The sequence below is a fragment of the Doryrhamphus excisus genome, linkage group LG17 (genome assembly GCF_037039965.1).
Source record: "Doryrhamphus excisus strain RoL-2023G ecotype Guam linkage group LG17, RoL_Dexc_Guam_v1.1, whole genome shotgun sequence".
NCBI classification, from domain to species: domain Eukaryota; kingdom Metazoa; phylum Chordata; class Actinopteri; order Syngnathiformes; family Syngnathidae; genus Doryrhamphus; species Doryrhamphus excisus.
The window spans coordinates 3,302,575-3,321,659 of NC_136373.1; the positions used below are offsets into that span (position 1 = coordinate 3,302,575).

The 19,085-nt window shown below is 42.3% G+C and overlaps 3 protein-coding genes across 6 annotated transcripts; 2 read left to right on the top strand and 1 right to left on the bottom strand.

Annotated features, from left to right (window-relative positions):
* Nucleotides 1-1,393: 1,393 nt before the first annotated feature.
* On the top strand, nucleotides 1,394-8,017 carry LOC131136891 (6-phosphofructo-2-kinase/fructose-2,6-bisphosphatase 1-like). Of its 3 annotated transcripts, none has more exons than XM_058084223.2 (14): nucleotides 1,394-1,510; nucleotides 3,555-3,680; nucleotides 3,938-4,034; nucleotides 4,125-4,191; nucleotides 4,986-5,060; nucleotides 5,124-5,180; nucleotides 5,250-5,371; nucleotides 5,507-5,714; nucleotides 5,784-5,930; nucleotides 6,022-6,126; nucleotides 6,697-6,826; nucleotides 7,606-7,668; nucleotides 7,819-7,883; nucleotides 7,953-8,017. In XM_058084223.2, exons 1-14 carry the CDS (start codon nucleotides 1,456-1,458, stop codon nucleotides 8,010-8,012), a joined length of 1,377 nt encoding a protein of 458 aa, XP_057940206.2. In that variant the 5' UTR covers nucleotides 1,394-1,455; the 3' UTR covers nucleotides 8,013-8,017. The 3 variants fall into 3 exon arrangements, with proteins under 3 accessions (XP_057940206.2, XP_057940205.2, XP_078654229.1); XM_058084222.2 differs by lacking the exon at nucleotides 1,394-1,510 and adding an exon at nucleotides 2,411-2,578; XM_078798103.1 differs by lacking the exons at nucleotides 1,394-1,510; nucleotides 3,555-3,680 and having other exon boundaries at nucleotides 3,938-4,044.
* ndnl2 (necdin-like 2) lies at nucleotides 7,882-12,709 on the bottom strand. The gene is made up of 10 exons (XM_058084228.2): nucleotides 12,353-12,709; nucleotides 12,134-12,244; nucleotides 11,987-12,050; nucleotides 11,760-11,839; nucleotides 11,591-11,685; nucleotides 11,441-11,517; nucleotides 11,090-11,132; nucleotides 10,952-11,014; nucleotides 9,512-9,626; nucleotides 7,882-9,191 (listed from the first exon to the last, which is right to left on the bottom strand). Exons 1-10 carry the CDS (start codon nucleotides 12,389-12,391, stop codon nucleotides 9,096-9,098), a joined length of 783 nt encoding a protein of 260 aa, XP_057940211.2. The 5' UTR covers nucleotides 12,392-12,709; the 3' UTR covers nucleotides 7,882-9,095.
* Nucleotides 12,710-13,427: 718 nt separating this feature from the next.
* LOC131136893 (mitochondrial carnitine/acylcarnitine carrier protein) lies at nucleotides 13,428-18,711 on the top strand. Of its 2 annotated transcripts, XM_058084225.2 has the most exons (9): nucleotides 13,428-13,771; nucleotides 14,791-14,883; nucleotides 14,979-15,106; nucleotides 16,719-16,809; nucleotides 17,135-17,252; nucleotides 17,438-17,510; nucleotides 17,591-17,700; nucleotides 18,196-18,317; nucleotides 18,386-18,711. In XM_058084225.2, exons 1-9 carry the CDS (start codon nucleotides 13,670-13,672, stop codon nucleotides 18,446-18,448), a joined length of 900 nt encoding a protein of 299 aa, XP_057940208.2. In that variant the 5' UTR covers nucleotides 13,428-13,669; the 3' UTR covers nucleotides 18,449-18,711. The 2 variants fall into 2 exon arrangements, with proteins under 2 accessions (XP_057940208.2, XP_078653836.1); XM_078797710.1 differs by having other exon boundaries at nucleotides 18,196-18,711.
* Nucleotides 18,712-19,085: the final 374 nt, after the last annotated feature.

Consider the following 19,085-nt stretch of genomic DNA (forward strand, 5'->3'; position numbering starts at 1 on the left):
GCAAAACAATCTGCCAAAGTAGGTTATTTTAGTATTTCTATGACATCATTCTTGTGTGTTGTTTTGGTTGTTCACTTACATGACGCCAGCCTTTCAAAACCCTGGAAACGGGTTCCCAAACTGGACGTTTCTGCAAAGAAAACAAAGGTATATCACCACCTACTGGCCTGCATGCACATTACACACCATTCCTTCGTTATCCGGAAGTGAAACCTTTCACAAAAACAAAAACAAAGTGTTCCGGTTTTGATACTACTTGCAAAGCGGGATATGTTATTCCTACAGAACAGCACCGTGGAAGAAAAGCCATCTTTTACACGGCTCGTGACCGAAAAGACATAATTTGCTTATGGATGAAAGTTCAAAATGCATAATGTGGCATCAATCCAAAGTCAACATGGCCGCCGCTGTTAGCTACTTAGCTACTGGTGCAAATATTCCTTTGTTATTCATTCATAATTCATCATTCATGCCTCCTCTGTTACTCTGCTGCCTTCTTTTTTTTATAAATATATGAAAAACATTTTTTTTATGTATGAAAAAGGTTTTAAAAAATGGAGGTAAAACAACAAAACAGAAAATACTACTCATAGCGCAAATAACAAAAGCAGCTGTGCGTGCGGATGCGGGAAGGGGCGTCACCAAAAGGGCGTCACCCTCGATGCTTGATGATGATGATGATGTTGGGGGAGCCTGTATTGCAATACCGAAGTGTGCTAACGTTGTAGCTGCTTGTTGCTCAAACTAGCTAACTAACCCCAGACTGTCAACTAATAAACATCTACTAGCAAAACTGCTGACTCATCGTCTCCAGTGATATGTTTGGTTCTATTCCTTGATTGTTAAACATCATGGTTTAGGGGAAGGATAAAAAAAGAACATAATGGAACCACCTACACAGTTGTAGTGAACGCTAACGCTATGCATTAGCCAGGACGAAATGTAAAATGAAGCACTTTAAAGTGCTATTGACCGTCACACCACTAGCTATAAAGGTAGCTTTTAGTACCTTAAGCACGCGTGGATGGAGGATGAACCCTCCAGGCGCCAATAAGCAAGACGAGGGGGGGTCGAACCGGAGGTCGACTCCTATTTCAGCGTCCTCACATAGCTTGGTTGCGTAATAAAAACACGTGGCCGCGCGCCAGAATGCATTTCCTCTTTCAGGGCGGCGGGCGCGTGCGCAGATCCAGTGACGTCACTCGTTGACGATCACCCGGATTGATCCGAGCGCGCGCACAGCCGCCGCTGACTCACACGTCAAGGGGAACGCGTGAAGTGTTCAAGCGCGTGCACGGAACCACCACGGAGATCTCAGTGGAGTTCGTCCTGCCGGGGGGGAGGACAAGTGGGGGGGGGGGGTGTATTTTTTGGAGTTGGGTGGGAAGGGAGGGAGGGGGGTTACGTGACCAGCACGCGCCCACGTGGCCGCTACTTGTGGATGCCAGGACGCTCATGGAACACATCAAGAAAAGGCTTCTACCGAAGCGCGTGAGGTGCACGAGCACAGGTGAGCTTTGACCTGATCGCACGTTAAATGACGAGCACGCACACACACGCACACGCACACGCACGACCTGTAAATGGTCACGCACACAGCACGAGTCACTGATGGTGTATCAGCTGTTTTTGTCTTCTTATGTTATATGCGGTTATGTTTTGATTATGGTTTAATTTATTTCATACTTGCATGCGGTTTACATTGAATGCTTTATATTACAATTAACAATTCCTAATGTCTGAAAAGGAGTTGGAAGAAACACAGCATATTTAATCCTACCTTGTCTACAGATATAGATTTGTTCACTTCCTGTATTCAACATGCACCGATTCAATTAAAGCAATTATTATAATAATTATTATTATTTTATAAATCTTATAAACAAACGAGGCGGCATGGCGGTCTAGTGGTTAGCGCGCAGAACTCACAGCTAGGAGACCAGGGTTCAATTCCACCCATCACCCACCATCTCTGTGTGGAGTTTGCATGTTCTCCCCGTGCATGCGTGCACATTCCAAAAACATGCTAGGTTAATTGTCCATAGGTATGAATGTGAGTATGAATGGTTGTTTGTCTATATGTGCCCTGTGATTGGCTGGCGACCAGTCCAGGGTGTACCCCGCCTCTCGCCCGAAGACAGCTGGGATAGGCTCCAGCACCGCCGCGACCCTCGTGAGGAAAAAGCAGTAGAAAATGAATGAATGAATGAATAAACAAACAAAAACAAAACAAAAAAGTAGTATGATAGCGTGACCCAGTAAGCCCCGCCTTTGTGGTGGGCGGGGTCAAAGCATGTATTGAGATTCCCACTAGTGGATGATCTCATTCTCATCATATCTCATCCACCTATCAGAGATTCTTGCATCTTTTTCAGCAGCCAAAGAGGTGCTTTGAAGACTCCGCCCCTTTATGTGAGACTTTTAAACCAAGCATGCTCACCTGGGAAGTTCTCTCTCGTTCACACACACACACACACACACACGGCTATGTCCCACCTTCAGAGCACCCTCACTCAAACCCGTCTGGAGAAGACGTGGGTACCGTGGATGCAGAACAGGCTGAGTAAACGTCGAGGATGTGAGTACTAATCCGTCGCTAGTGTCATTAGCGTGGGTTCACTGTAGTCCAACAAGTGGTGAGTCAGAAGAAGCCGGAAAGTGATCTCCCGAGCTTATCATATTGTGGTTGTGACCTCAGAAGGTTGTTAGTGGGACGTTGAGTTCCTGGCTGCTAGAGACTGCCCTGCAGGCCGTTCACCCTGCACCCAGCAACCCACGCATGGGGAGAACATGCAATTTGAACACAAACATGCCCAAGCGGAGAATCGAACCCAAGTCTTCCCGATCTCCTGACTGTGTGGCCGGCATGCTAACCACTCGTTCACAATGCGGCCAATGATACAAAATCTGAACATTAATTTTATGACACTGAAAAAACTTGTTTTGAGACCAAATAAACTACAAATGATGTGATGAAGTATCACAATAATAACAATATAGTATAATATATAAAATTAATGCAATATTTCCTTTAATATGACATCTTTCACTCTGTAAAACTGTAGTAATGCAATTAGTTTTTTTCTCACAGGCAATTTTTTACTGTCAAACATTTGCAGCATTTCTGGAAATGCTACTTTTCAACTGTATTAAAGAGCAGCATTTCTTAGACAATTATTATTAAACTACTCTATGTGAACACACACTATTTAGCGTTTACTTTGCTAATTCTGATTTGACGCCATTTGCCCTAGGCAGGTTTGTTTGTTTTGGTTGCTACTACTTTCGAACAAATTCAGAACTTTGGCCGGATACGAGTATGTAACGAGTACATTTCGTCATTATCCATGTTTACAGAAAATGCTCTATTGTTGTGTGTATGCTAGCTACTTTGGAGGCGTGGCCTTCTGAAATTCTGGCTTGTAAAACATAAGGGAATAAAGAACATTTGACTTAAGAGCTTCCACAGAGTGATGAAAGGAGTGAGGTTCCCCTGGCTGGTAAAGTTAGCATTCCAGTAACTTTGTTTTGATTCTCTTTTGTTGTTTTTCCAGCATCGGTTCCCCAGTTCACCAACTCCCCCACTATGATCGTCATGGTGGGGCTGCCAGCCCGAGGTAAAACGTACATCTCGAAAAAGCTCACCAGATACCTCAACTGGATTGGGGTCACCACCAAAGGTAACACACGACAGGACTATTCAGTTGAGTTCAACCGTAGTCTTCTATAGATGTCGGGTACATTGGTGGCTGTAGGCAACCTCTTGATATTGTTTGTTTTATTAACTCCACAATATGTAAATATCTGCATTTGAAGTATCACAAGTGGTCAGAGTCTAGCAGCTTTACTGAGCTCTGCATGCGCTTTAAAATGTTACTCAGCCGTTGGTGCAAAAGTGATTTCTTTTCGTTTTTTTTTTTTGTCTTTTGTCCGAAAGTGTTCAATGTCGGTCAGTACCGCAGAGATGCCACTCAGTCTTACAACAATTTCGAGTTCTTCAAACCCGACAACACGGAGGCCATGAAGATACGCAAGCAAGTTTTGGTTTGTTTTTTTGTGCATGTAAACAATAGTTTTCATTTCCCATTAAATTTGTTCCCCTATTTTCACATCCTGCCGGACAGGGCGTGTGCGATGGCGGCGTTAAAAGACGTGTGCGACTATTTCACCAGAGAGCAGGGCCAAGTGGTGGTGAGTGATCTCATCCATCATGTGACCTGATTGTTTTATTGACATGGAACTGAATGCCAACATGGATCACAGAGGACCAATCTGTCTCTCTTTTAAATGTCCTTTGCTTTATTTGGTCCATTGTTGGCATCAAACCAGGGTCCTCCTGGTCCCTAAACCATGTCCTTTCGGAACTGTTTGGGCACCCCTGGTAATTTTCAAGATTTCACCTTTAAAAATCACTGGTTGTTTGGATAAGCGTTTTCAGTGAAATATATCATATAGTAGACCAATACACTGATAAATGAGAAATGAAGTTTATAGGATTTACAGAAAGTGTGCAATCATTTTTATTGCATAATACCTTTAACCCTAATTTATTGGAACACAAAATTAGTTTGTAAGCTCATTGACCCTTGACCTGCATACATAAGTGAAGCCAATCATAGGCCTCAAAACAACTGTCCAATTATTGTTCAACATCATGGTTTAGGGGAAGGATACAAAAAGCTAGCTCAGAGATTTCAGCTATCAGGTTCCACTCTGAGGAACATAGTGAGTAAATGGAAGACCACCGGTACGGTTCTAGTTAAGACCCGGAGTGGCAGGCTAAGAAAAATCCCAGATAAGCAGATGCCAAGGATGGTGAGAACAGTCAAAGTCAACCCACAGACCATCTCCAAAGACCTAGAACATGATCTTGGTGAAGATGGCGTCACTGAAATGGCTGATCCCAACAATTAGAGAAAATGATCAGGGGTGCCCAAACGTTTTCATACCATCATATAAACGGTATATCTGAACTGTTGATTTAGGTTTTCGATGCCACCAACACCACACCAGAACGCAGGGAGCTCATCCTCAGTTTTGCAAAGGAGAACGGCTACAAGGTAGTCCCCGGTACCACAGCTACGATTCTAAAAATGGCATACAGTAACACCTGGATCCTTCAGGTCTTCTTTGTGGAGTCCATCTGTGACGATCCTGGGATCATTGCTGAGAATATTAAAGTAAGTCGACTCTGTGTGTGTGAGCACAATCAGGACCACAAGTGTTTTTAAACACTGTTCTACTTTTAGCAAGTGAAGCTTAGCAGTCCCGACTACATCAACTGTGACAAAGACGAGGCCGTGGCCGACTTCTTGAAGAGGATTGAATGTTACAAGCTGACTTACGTGGCGCTGGATGACGACAAGGACCGGTAATGTCAGTTTATATCGATTTGTACTCCATGATGTAGTATTTCAGCTTAATAGAATTGGTTTATTTGAAGCTAAACAAAGATAATATGTCTTTAAGTGACGTCACAGATTGGAGATGTTTGTGTTGTGGTTAGGAAGTTGTCCTACATCAAGATATTCAACGTGGGCAGTAGATATCTGGTGAACCGGGTCCAGGATCACATCCAGAGCAGGATCGTGTACTACCTCATGAACATCCACGTCACACCGCGCTCAATCTATCTGTGTCGCCATGGCGAGAGCGAGCTTAATCTGGTGGGTCGCATCGGAGGAGATTCGGGACTGTCGGCTCGCGGCACCATGGTAAAGAAAATAGTACCTTTTTTTTATCCGTCTGTTTTGTTAAGACTCGATCTCCGGTTTTTCCATCAGTTTGCCAGCGCTTTGGGAACGTACATGCGGGAGCAGTGCATAAGCGACTTGAAGGTGTGGACCAGCCACATGAAGAGAACCATCCAGACCGCAGAAGCCCTGGTAGTCCAGTATGAACAGTGGAAAGCTCTCAATGAAATTGATGCTGTTAGTAGAAACAAGACATTTTGACTTTATTCCTCACCTTGATGGCTTCATGCGGGTCTGTTGCTGGCGTCTGGTCCATGCTGTTTTTCAGGGGGTCTGCGAGGAGATGACCTATGAGGAGATCCAGGAGAATTATCCTGAAGAGTTTGCACTGCGAGACCAGGACAAGTACCGCTATCGCTACCCTAAAGGAGAGGTGAGCGTGTACCACATCATATTTAATGTACCATATTTATGGGGGCCTATTATGCTTTTCCTGTTGTTACAATCCTGATCTACTGAAATCACACATACGTCCTTATATGGGTATGCCCTGTTGCGTAATGGCTACCAGCCATTGTTTAGCTTTGGCAAGCATCAAGCAGAAGTGGTTGGAGTTTGTGATTCCTATCCAGCAAGACAAAAATATGCTCATCCGTCAACGCCACTTCACACGGGACTGTTTTTGAACATGTAGTAAAACGCAGCTGGACAATCCGCAAAAATTAATAAAATATAAATAATATAAATAAAAATTGCTAAAGTCCGACGTTGTTTGGTCATGTTGAAGAGTCAGAAGAGCAATCGATCAGTGGCCTAACTGTTTATTTTGTGCCAGTAATCAAACAAGAGGGGTTCGGCAGCTGTTTGGAAGTTCTCTGGAGCGCTTGGGAGTGTGACCAATCATAGTCGGTGGGAGGTGTACCTGCTGGTTGGGCGGGAGGCAGCATAATAGGTCCCCTTTAAAGTAACCAAGGCTGTGTGTGCGTGCATGTGTGTTTACCAGTCTTATGAGGACCTGGTCCAGCGCTTGGAGCCGGTCATCATGGAGCTAGAGAGGCAAGAGAACGTCCTGGTTATTTGTCACCAGGCGGTGATGAGATGTTTGCTGGCATACTTCCTGGACAAAAGTGCAAGTGAGAGCAATCAAGCGTAACACTTTACAATAAGGTACAGAAATTTACAGTAGCGTAGCACATTACTTATTTACATTTTGTCATATTGTAAGTTTGTTTGTATTAAGTGAGAAAGAATAGCATTGTGCTAATTGGAAAAGTAAATTCCCAGTTTGAAGTGGGGCTTCAAGGTCTCAGCATTGCGTTTTTTTCATTCGTTTAAGCAGGTGTCAATTCGCAGTTACAGCCAATCAGAAACAAGTAGTGAATAATTATTGGCCAATCAGAGTCCTCTGTGGTGGGCCAACACGAAGAGGGAAAGTGACGACCAGAAGCAGGAGTGAAGAGATCGACGCACAGCAGCGAAGATATTTAGTGGCGTAAATAAGTTATAGTCTAAGTAATTTTGCTACGGGTGGATGTAAGAGTTGTCGACCTACCGTAACAACATTAGCTTTTGCTTCGCTCGGCGGGACAGGGCTTTTCTAACACGTTTCTAGTGGCTGTAATTGCACATTGACACCTGCTGCGACTTTCAAGGTCCACTTCAACCTGGGAATTTTTCGTATCAACCCTTCGAATTAGTACAATGTTATTATTTCTCACTTAAAAAGCAAAATTTAAATTAGCAATGTGCTGCAGTAGTTAATGAGGAGCAAAACTACCTAACCCTTACTCATTAGTTCCTCAGTACTAGTGTATTTTTGTGTACCTTAAAGTGAGTCCCAATAAAGATCAAATCCCGATCATGTCAAATGGCGTTGTATGCACATTAAGGTGTGTTGTGTTACGTTTGTCAGGTGAGCTGCCCTACCTGAAGTGTCCCCTTCATACTGTTCTCAAACTCACACCAGTCGCATACGGTAAGTCACTAGCAGTAATTATTCTGATTAATTATTGCACTGGGATACATTCAAATGCACCACAAGCAGGCGTGTCAAACCCCAATCTTATCTAAACTGCACATTTGGTATTTTGTAATATTATATTATTAAACTGTGCTCATGGCCTAGGGTGTAAAGTGGAGTCGGTCTTCCTGAAAATCGAGGCTGTGAACACACACCGTGACATGCCAGTGGTGAGATAGCATTTATTACTCCAAGATCATTTAGCATCAGAGAATCATTCAAGTGTGATGTTTTACCAGAATGTGGACGTGAACAGAGACCCAGAAGAGGCCCTGGAGACGGTCCCGGAGCACATCTAGATGGGGGGAAAAAAAACAACACCCAAAAATATTCAGGTTGATTTCCTCACTGACGGTTTGAGTGTTGAATTGAACAACATGGAGTAAGTATACAATCTACTGGAATGACAATTGCAAAATGTTTATCTTTATAGACACTCAGTGAGGTATAGTATTTATTAAAGGGGACCTATTATGCTAATTTTCCATCCATTTGTATTGAGTTGTGGACTCCTATAGAGCAGCTACACACAATAACCCGCACAGAAAACCTTTCAGATCTTCCAGAATCTGCACCTATTCCAGCTGTATTTTCTTGGGATTTGTGCTTCCCGGCAAAACGGTCTGTTTTAATTTATTCCACCCATGGACCACCTGCTGTGATTGGTCACAAGTGCTTACTAACTACAACAAAACCTTGATAAGTGACACTTCATAATGATTACTTGCTCCTGTTGTGTAAAATACACCATCCCGGGATTACTCAGTTTTTCCATCGGAGTTGAATAATATGTCAAATGCTGTCTTTTATGTGAACACGCACTAAGCACAAGCAAAGAATCGAACTTGACAATGTAAGTTGATAACCACCATCACACTACTGTATCAGCTCGGGTATGTTGGGCCATTTTTGCATTACAGTCTAATCTGTTTCATGGACTGTAATAGACTGGGGGGGGGGGGGGGGCAACACAATCAACCGTCCTCTGAGACTCTGTGCCTGACACAAATGTGTATCTATGCACTGTACATCTTTGCACTGGTACGACTTAGGACTTGACTTTCTGTGGTGCAATAATAAAAGCCTTTTGTTTGACCTTTGTTGATATCCTTAGAAAATATTGTCCTCAGGAGATTCTTATTTTCTGCAATTTAAGCTTAAAAGGTTCAATGGAATGAACATGTTCAGTGGTTCAAATATATATACTAAAAAAATCACAATCGCAATATATGAAAATGAAGGCGATAATTTTGCCAGCCGTAATATATTGTCATGTGAAAGTGTCTGTTTTCCTCGTCTTCCGCCTCATAAAGATGTCATTTTTTTCTCCCATTGTACTTTCATTGTCAATAAATGAAGGAAAATAAAAAATGAAGTTGACGTCATCTTTGGCTGCTGGTGCTGGCCTGACTGGAGGCGTGGCTGCCGTGAGCCTCTCTGTACTGATGCTTCCAACTCTGAGGCTCCTGGCCATGAAGCTGACAAAACATCAGAAAGTCAAATATTAACAACATAAAAGTACAGCAGAACATGCAGAACTGGACAACAATGATGCAGACCGATATCAGCCGATAACGTTGGTTACACCATCAAAATATATCGTTTTTCATGATCAGGGAAAACATTTTTATACCGATGTCGACTGATATCAGGATTTCTTTTTATTTTATTTAAAAAAAGCTAACAAGGCTGCATGGCGAACGAGTGGTTAGCCCACAGGCCTGAATAGTAGAAGTTGGCGGTTATATGAAACTATGTCTTACTATCAATGTATTAAGTAATTAGACAAAGTGCTTACTTGACCAATGAACTCAAGGATTTTGGGCTTGGACACTTCCACATCAGCCCGCTGACCCCAGCGAAATTCATATTCTGGGGGGTCAGTGTGGGGGACTCGTGTATACTCCAGGTACCTGTGTACACACACACACACAAAAGGACGATAAGTATGCAGCTCTACAGTTATCCTATCTTGCTTCTTTCTATGCAATGCAATGACCGAAGGGTAGGTCTTTAGCTCTGCAAAAACATCTTCCCATTGTTTTCAAGAAAAGTAATCAACGGTATTGAGCTTGATTTGCCAAACATCCACTTCCGAAAGTTCTGACGGGAGAAACTCAAGATTTAGCATTGGCGTAAAAAATAAAACCAACCAAAATAAACCAACCTCATGACGCTGTACATTGTAAACACACCAGTCTGAAAAGTGGAACATGCCGGATAGGACGCCTTTAAAGTCCACAAAAATGAGGACAAATGTTGGACTGCTCACAAGTTCACATGTGCTGCTGAGGTCATGTGGTCTTGTGCACGGTCCTGCTGCTCTGTGGTGTGGTATAAACCAGAGTCTATGGTCTGACAGAAACTGGCTCTGAACACACCAGCGGGTATTGAGTGTATATTAATGGTCTTATTTCTGATATATATCTGATATCGTCTTTTCTCAGTCCCAAATATCGGTCAGTTACCTTTACACTTTTTTTCCCCATTCATTTTCCACCGCTTATGCTCACATGGGTTGCGGGGGGTGCTGGAGCCTATCCCAGCTGAGTTCGGGCGAGAAGCGGGGTACACCCCGGACTGGTGTCCAGCCAATCACAGGGCACATATAGACAAACAACCATTCACACTCACATTCATACCTATGGACAATTTGGAGTCGCCAATTAACCTAGCATGTTGTCGGAATGGAATGGAAAACCCACGCATGCAGGAGGAGAACATGCAAACTCCACACAGAGATGGCCGTGGGTGGAATTGAACTCGGGTCTCCTAGCCGTGAGACCTGCACCCTAACCGCTCATTCACCATGCAGCCACCTTTACACTGGTATTACCCAATATAGTATACATAATAGAAAATTGCGGCCATTTTATTTTGCATGCCCTTAGTCTTATTACTACTTTGACTTATCTTTCGTTTTGTGTTGCATCACCACACCGCAAACAGGTCCTAGTTGTGGAGCATTAATATGGCAAGAAAAAATATTCTGATTTTGATTCTAACTGCACCCTCTGCTGGTTTCTGCCAGGTAGTGAAATATGTCCGATGGTTTTAGTGACTAAGCTCGTGTTTGCTAATTTTTTATGAGCAAAGGCACATATTTTACATGACAAAAATCTCACAAAACACCACCAATAGTGCCATTACTCACTGATACACGGGTTAATATCAATAATGTCAATAAATTGTATCATTTCCCTCTTCTTCTTACCCCTAAAGACTTCAAAGTTCTTACCTTTGACGCACAAACTCATCTGTGATCAGCTTCTTAACATCTCCGAAGTCTTCATGTCTGTCTCTGCGAGGGGAGTTGGTGTCAAACAAACAGGAAATAAATCACGCTGGTCGTCACAAGACAAAAAATAAATCTTACGCAGCGTCTACGCTGAGTTTCTTGAGCGTGCTCCAGATTAGGCCTGTAGAAGCAGACAAACAGAACAGGAACAGAATTGGATCCTGTTAGTTTGGGAGAGAACCATCAGGCAACAATCTGGCAGTGTCTCAAATGAAGTACTTCTGTATATGCTTCAATACATATTCAGGGTACATTGTGTACTTATAATATATAATATTTACCCGCTTCTACAGAGCATTATTGCAAACATTTGAATTACAAAATCTGCTAGCTTTTATCACCTCTTTTCGATTTTGAAATCATTAAAAACTAATTTATTATTATTTTTTTAATATTGAGGTACACAAACAGACACGGCATGAGTCTCACCTTCTCTGACCACGCCCCCTTTCATGAAGATGACACTCAGGATCACAAAGAGCAATGCCGTCTTTGGGTTTGCCGACCTGTGATGACCACACGAGCAAAAAGTGAGGCGTTGGAGGACTTTCAGAGAAAAACGAGTCTCTGAAGACTCACGTAATGGAGTCGCCCCCAGCAGCGGGCTGCAGATTGTTGATGAGGATGTACAAGTGATTTTTGGCATCAATTTCAACCAGCTTCAGACCAAAAACCTGATGGCGGCAGGAGGAAAAATGGATGGTCGTGTTACAGTTCTTCACCACTAGACCTCATAAACAGGACAAACCTGGTCCAAGGACTGTGCTGCTCGCTTTAAGATCTCAGGGTAGATATTTCGGTTCTCTTTGATGACATGTTTGATCAAATCTAAAACACATAAAAATCAGTTTCATCATTGCGTGACACTAAAAAAAGACTTCTGAGGATGAAACACAGGTTCCACCATACAATTAAACCTTAGTGTGGTCCTCAGCAGCATATAATGGAAGATACGTGGACTGCAATAGGTTTTACCTCCTCTACGGATGGGAATCTTCTTCTGGTCTTTCACCAAGATGTACTGAACCACCTCAGCTGTCTGGAAGACAGGCAGACATTTTCTGTCAAACAGAACATTCATTTAATAAATAATCGGAGCAATATGCATCAATGATGTTATACCTTCTGGTCAACCTGTGAAGGTGAGAGCTGCTCCAGACCTTTCTGGACCTGGGATGTGCTTGGCTGGGTGAAAGTCGCATCTTCATCCTCACCCAAAGTGCAGCTGAGTCTCTGTAAGACGGATAACAGTCTGTTGTGTTTTGGTGTCCACTTTGACTGTATCGTTCCCATGGCTCTCACATATCGACAAGATTCCAAAAATGAAGACTGTTGACTTACTTTTCCCTGTGAGTGGCTCGGAGTTTTCCTTTGCGTCATGGCGACACGCTGACCTGAAAAAAATACACCTCACTGAAGATGTCGAGAAACGTAAACGCAACACGGGTATCTATGCTAGCTGTTTTTAGCCAAGGTTAGCCGGCGGGAGCTAACTCTCGAGGAGCAGTCGTCACAATGTAAACTTGTTTAGCTAGCGTGACGCTTCAGCCTTATAGAGCAAGCATGAACCAATAAACAACTATCTGGACGCAAACATAAACTATGTTAAATTATATTACAAATTGCCGTAGAAGATAAGTTCCCGCTGTAGCGATTTGAGGCGTTTGCCTCAAAAGCCTTCTACTTTTGTTGTTAATAGGTAGTGCTGCCAGCTGCTTCCGGTGCTCATCAGCGCCAACTGCTGGTGTGGAGTAACTCTACTGTTATTATTATTATTATTATTATTATTATTATTATTATTATTATTATTATTATTATTATTATTATTATTATTATTATTATTATTATTATTATTATTATTATTTTTTTTTAATTTTAATTTTTATTCATTCATGTTATTATTATTTAATTATTTAATTCATTTTGAATAAAAAATAATATTAGCCAACATCCAAGAAACTACATACTAATCTAACTGCTTTAAGTGTATATTTAAACATACTATATTTATTATACTATATTACTATATACAATATACAAATCCCTTTCCTTTTGGCTGTTTAATCAGACCGTAAGACAGCAGAAACCCACTTATCATACCTACTATGGTGCTTTTAGACTTTTATTGACTGAAGCCATGTACAATATGGGTAATCCATGATGCATATGCATAATTAATTTACATTAGAAAACTTTGATCAATCATTTTTATTGCACCAACTTTTTTCATCGTAATAATAATTATTGTTGTTGCTGTTTTATCCACGTCATACAGCCTAGTAATAAAACACCGTAATAATTGTTATTATTATTATTGTTTACCAATAGTTAACATTGTTCGTCCTTGTTCCCTATTATTGATTCCACGTGATAATGACGTCAAGAGGCGGCAAGGCTACTTTTTCTGTCAGCAAAGCGTTGTCATAAGGTGGCTGTTTTCAATTAGTCAGGCTGCAGAAGAACCAAGTCAAGAGGACGAGGGCTTTGCGAGACAGGAAGAGCCGAGGTGGAGAAACAGCAGGGGGGTCTCACTCACGGAGTTCCTCAAAGTCCAAGGTCCACCCGGCAGACCCGTTGCGGAACCGAGACCCCAGCACCGTCACATACGCAGGAGCTTTGCAGGCCGGGTTTTTCGGCTCGGGCCATGCGGGGAAGACGATGGGGGACGAGCCCAGAGTTTCTCCCCTGAAGAACTTCGTGGCCGGGGGGGTCGGAGGGGCTTGCCTGCTGCTGGCTGGACACCCTTTGGACACCATCAAGGTGACTCGGTGTTCTTTTCAGTCCCATACTCCATAGTTTTTCCTTCAGATGTCTTTTTTTCAGAAGCTTTGGGGAGATTATTGAGCAATCAGCTTAAAAAGACAGAAGGCACAACTAATGCTGTTAGTTTCAAAGTTCATTCTAGTCCATTGGTTTTCAACTACTTATGTTCACTACTCGACTAAATCATACTTGGCTTGTGTGACGTTGATTTGGAAGTTTATGAATAGCTGGTTTTAGCAGTAGCCTACTTTTAGTAGACTTCTGGTTTGGTAATTTTTTTACTATTTTCTTTTAGGAAAGCGTGTAGATTACAATAATCTCTCCCATGATCAAGATGTAGCCATCATAAAAGCTTCATTAGGTATAAAGTCACATTTGAACATTCTCAAATAGAAATGAAGCTTCTTCACTTAACCTTCAATTTGCTTGTATTTAGCAATGATAGTATTTCCTGTAGGAAATAAAAATAATAAATCTGCCTATGGAAACAGAGGACATAAAAGCTGTATAAAGTGTCACATCTTAAAATTTAAAAATATATATTTTTTAAACTTAAAAAAGTGGTATTCAAGTGTAAAAAGAAGTGAAGCTGTGAGATAATATGAGATTATTAATTCATTCATTTTCTACCGCTTGTCCTCACGAGGGTCGCAGGGGGGGGCTGGAGCCTATCCCAGCTGTCTTCGGGCGAGAGGCGGAGTACACCCTGGACTGGTGGCCAGCCAATCACAGGGCACATATAGACAAACAACCATTCACACTCACATTCATACCTATGGACAATAGAGGAGACTCCATTGTTTTAACAACAATTAACTGGAGTACCCGGAGAAAACCCACACATGCACGGGGAGAACATGCAAACTCCACACAGAGATGACCGAGGGTGGAATTGAACCCTGGTCTCCTAGCTGTGAGGTCTGCGTGCTAACCGCTCGACCGCCATGCAGCCTAGTATGACACTAATAATAAAATAATCACGAGTTGACCTTACAAAGATTGTTTTGTTGTGTCAGGTGAGACTTCAAACTCAGCCCAAAGCCTCAAGCCCTCAATACGTCCTCTACAAGGGAACCTATGACTGCTTTCGCAAGACCGTGTCAAAAGAGGTAACACGCCATGCACACATTGTCATGTTGTCGCTGTTGTGGTTGCAAGTAACATTTTATCTCCCAACGTTTGTGTGTGTGTGTGTGATGATTAGGGTCTCCTGGGCTTGTATAAAGGGATGGGCGCTCCTCTGGTGGGAGTGGCACCCATGATGGCTATCAGTTTCTTCGGCTTCGGCTTGGGGAAACAGCTCCAGCAGACGGACCCTGGCCAACCGCTAACGTTAGTAAAAAAAGCACTTGTGCATTTAACTGGATGTGACCTTTGTATTGTGTTGTGGACTCCTATAGAGCAGCGACACACAAAAACACACACAAAGCTTTCTGGAGCTTCCGGGATCTGCACCTATTCCAGCTGTATTTCCTTTATTTCCTGTATGACCTCTAGTCAGCTTTAACATTATTGCCAGCTGTAACCTTCAACCCAAGTCTAACATGAATGCCAAGTCTAAAACTAGAACTAAAACCAGGTCTCAGATCTTTAAGCCATGTCAAACCGACTTGGTGTAAATATAAACCCAGGTTTAATTTGAATTAAGATAGAAACTTAGCGCAGATCTAAAACTACAAAGCTAATTTTAAAGCTTTTCAGTCTTCAGTTTTCAGTGATTTTAAACTGAGGTTTAAATCTTAAACCAGATCTTAAAGCCGGATACAAAAACTTGTCAAAGTGACCTGGTTAGCTTCTAGCACAGAGTGAATGTTTCAGTCGGCTGTTCCTCGAAAGTGCCGTCTAAATATAAACTTTAACAGGTCCCTCCCCTCTGCGATCATGTGAGACAACGCCCCCACCCTCCCATGCCCCCCTCCTGGATGTCACAATGGCAGCTGCGCTGAGTGTAAACACTCTGTCCTTCCATTGTCCTCGTTGCAAGCTCAAAAGGGTCGCCTGTTCAAGTCAACTAAAAAAAAAACCCTGGTGAGGTCCCCAAAATTAGCTTTTGGGTTTTTTGGCTCGCTCCAGTAAACCCATGCTAGGCAGACCTGGGGCTCTAATTTTGTAGTCCAAGTGCAGGTGCGGCGCACCTCCACTGTCCCACGCCTATGCGGTGTGGCCAGCGCCGCACATTTTCATGAGCGGCGCAGCGCGGCGCACCCACGCCTCCTTCTCTCCCACTGGCGCAAGTGGCAAAGAGGGAGGAGTGAAGGCGTGACAGCCTATTGAGATGCTGTAGCATGACCTTAAAAAGGCGTGTCGTGCTAGAATTACAGCGATTCTGCAAAGATGAGTGGGGCCTCCACAGATACTCATTGCAAGTTATGCTTGATTGCAGTTGTTGCTTTGATGGGGGGGCCTAACCACCTGTTAGGTTTAGGGGGCAATCGCTTTTTCACACAAGGCGATGAAGGTTTGTTTTTGTTTTTCTCCCTCCATAATCAACACATTAAATGAGCACAACAAAAAACACATAATTGTGAAAATAAACAGAAGAGAACTGAAAAATATCATACACATAATGTCATTGTATGGTCATATCACCTCGTACTTCGGTATGGGACAAAAAATTACAAAATTTAAAAATAAAAAAAAACAACAACCTTAAACTGTATTATGGAAAGCAGGAAGTGAACAAATGTAACAGTTACTGATTGTAAAAGTACCAGATGGAGAGGTAGGATTTAATAAGCTTTGCTTCTTCCTACTCCTTTTGGACATGTGGAACTGTGAACTGATTATGGGATGCATTCAATTGTAATCTGACGCATGTTCAAATGAAATAAAACCATTACCATTACCATAACATTATCATATATCAATATTTGTGGGCCAAAGGAGGAGAGCAGTCCAATAATCTGCATTCAGCTTAGGTGTCACATTATTGTCTTGTTTTCAGGCATTCGCAAATATTCCTGTCAGGATGTCTGGCGGGGGTCTTCACCACTGTGATCGTGGCTCCGGGTGAGAGGATTAAATGCTTACTGCAGGTAAAGTCCTCCAATAGACATACTGTCTGTCTGACACCATGACACTGCGAGGCGCAGACTGTGTTTCTATGAAGAATTAGTCTTCAGAGTATCCAAAAAGATTGTACTGCGTCATTTAATAACTATGGATGATCTATGAACTATGGATGGATGATCCATATTTGAGTTAAGTGTAGTTACAGATTTATGAAAGAAGCTATGATGACGTTCCTACTATGGGAATCGGGTACGCGTACCCCACTTTAGGAACCACTGCTCTAAAGTATATCTAAGCTACTTTCTATACTATTGTTACCGTAGACTTGAAATGTGCTGTGTGGTCCAGGTGCAGGCTGGCGGTGGCAGGTCAAAATATTCTGGTCCTCTGGACTGTGCCATGCGTCTCTATAAGGAGCAGGGCATCCGCAGCGTCTACAAAGGAACCGTGCTGACACTCATCAGAGGTACAGAGTGATATTTTACACTGTAATTAATATTGAAGCTTATTTGTATGGCAACCATCCATGTGTTGTCACCCATCTCTGATACAAAGCACTTATTTTGAGGGACGCTTCTGCCACAGTACTATGTTATGTAACAATCGTATGTAAGAGACATATGGATTTATCTCATGTTCTTTCTCTCCCAGATGTGCCTTCTAATGGTCTCTATTTCCTGACTTATGAATACCTCAAAAATCTCCTGACTCCGGAGGGTCAAAGGTCGGTTTCCATGAAAAGGTTCCATGCTAAAAGGTTAAAGATAACTTCTGACCTTTGCTTTGGTGTCATATGTGTTTTAGTGTTTCTCAGCTAGGTGCTGCTTACATCCTGCTTGCCGGTGGTGTGGCTGGAATCTTGAACTGGACTATCGCTTTGCCCCCAGATGTCCTCAAATCCAATTTCCAGACTGGTGACTCCACGCTACACAAAATTTTTTTTTGTTTGTGTATTTTTATGCAATTGTCTGCAAGCTTGGTTTTGGTGGTAATTTTTAACTTGAATAATCATTCGGAGTGCATTAGGAGACCGTGCATCACAACACAAGAAAACAAGTTAATATGAGCTAGCTTACAATGCACATCATTGGCATACATGTTTTCGACTATGAAGCCCTGTAAAAAAAACTAACATTGCATCGTTTCATATTAGGGCTGTCATTTGATTAAACGATTTGATTGTGATTAATCAAATTTTTTAAAAACCAGTTAACTCAGAATTAATTGTATTTAATCGCAGCTAGAAATAAGTTTTTATCTATAATAAGTAGGGGATGTTTACTGAGTTGTTAAAAATCGACCACTAGCTAGTTCAATGCTAAATTGCTAATGCTATAACAACACTGGACCTCAGTCACGGTCATCACATTGACAGCCTGTCAATATTAGTGTGTGTGTGTGTTTGACAGCTGCAGACGGCAAGTACAGAGGTCTTACGGACGTCTTGATGACGCTGCTTCGAGAAGAAGGACCCAAAGCGCTCTACAAAGGCTTCAACGCCGTCTTTCTCCGAGCCTTCCCAGCCAATGCGGTACTACTTCCTACGTTTTTGCACCCATTGCCACAAGTCTACCAGAACACTTACGCTCTCTCTCCCAGGCCTGTTTCCTGGGTTTTGAAGTGGCCTTAAAGGGCTTGAACTGGCTCTTGCCTAACTGGTGAGGTCGGGTTCTACCTGGCCACCGGTATGAAGCAACAAACTGCCCTGACTGTCTGCCTCTCGTCGGCGGAATCACACTCGGCGAAGTGAGCCAGCCCCATGTGCAACGCAGTTTTCACTATAGTTGTGAATTTGTATCATGTAAATGAACACTGTTACAGGTGCTATTTTACTTTAAAGAATATTTATATTGTTTTGTTGTATTTATGAGGGTATGAGGATCAAGCATGTGTAGTTTTTTACACTTTTTCAATAAAGTGATTGGAATTTGACAGCTGTCGCTTGACTGTATTTCATTGCATAGTTGCTGTTATAAATATTAGTTACTTATTTTAATGATACTTTTTAAAAAGCCCCAATCCGTCTTTAAAGTACTAATGTAAATTATTATACACTTTTTACAGCATATGCTTTCCCTTAAAGTTGAGTTAAATTGCAGGATTAGTCAATAAAGTGTCGTTTACAAGGAGTTGACCTTTGCCTAAATCTACAGTACACATTACCCAGAAACACGTCCGTTTCAACCCCGGAAGTGACTCGTGGACATCTTTGAACGCCTGTTTAAATCAATCGCGACATTTTTTAAGAATGTAATTTAAAGACGTGATGACAACTTAAAGCACAATGGGGAACAATGAT

Excerpts from the sequence above, each read along its gene's own strand:
- LOC131136891 (XM_058084222.2), top strand. The coding sequence starts at position 2,488 with ATGTCCCACCTTCAGAGCACCCTCACTCAAACCCGTCTGGAGAAGACG. Across the intron at positions 5,181-5,249 it reads TCATTGCTGAGAATATTAAA|CAAGTGAAGCTTAGCAGTCC; the intron begins GTAAGTCGACTC and ends TTCTACTTTTAG. Across the intron at positions 6,127-6,696 it reads ATCGCTACCCTAAAGGAGAG|TCTTATGAGGACCTGGTCCA; the intron begins GTGAGCGTGTAC and ends TGTGTTTACCAG.
- ndnl2 (XM_058084228.2), bottom strand. The coding sequence starts at position 12,391 with ATGACGCAAAGGAAAACTCCGAGCCACTCACAGGGAAAA. Across the intron at positions 12,245-12,352 it reads CGAGCCACTCACAGGGAAAA|AGACTCAGCTGCACTTTGGG; the intron begins GTAAGTCAACAG and ends TCCGTCTTACAG. Across the intron at positions 12,051-12,133 it reads CTTCACAGGTTGACCAGAAG|ACAGCTGAGGTGGTTCAGTA; the intron begins GTATAACATCAT and ends CCTGTCTTCCAG.
- LOC131136893 (XM_078797710.1), top strand. The coding sequence starts at position 13,670 with ATGGGGGACGAGCCCAGAGTTTCTCCCCTGAAGAACTTCGTGGCCGGG. Across the intron at positions 14,884-14,978 it reads GCAAGACCGTGTCAAAAGAG|GGTCTCCTGGGCTTGTATAA; the intron begins GTAACACGCCAT and ends TGTGATGATTAG. Across the intron at positions 17,511-17,590 it reads CTGACTCCGGAGGGTCAAAG|TGTTTCTCAGCTAGGTGCTG; the intron begins GTCGGTTTCCAT and ends TATGTGTTTTAG.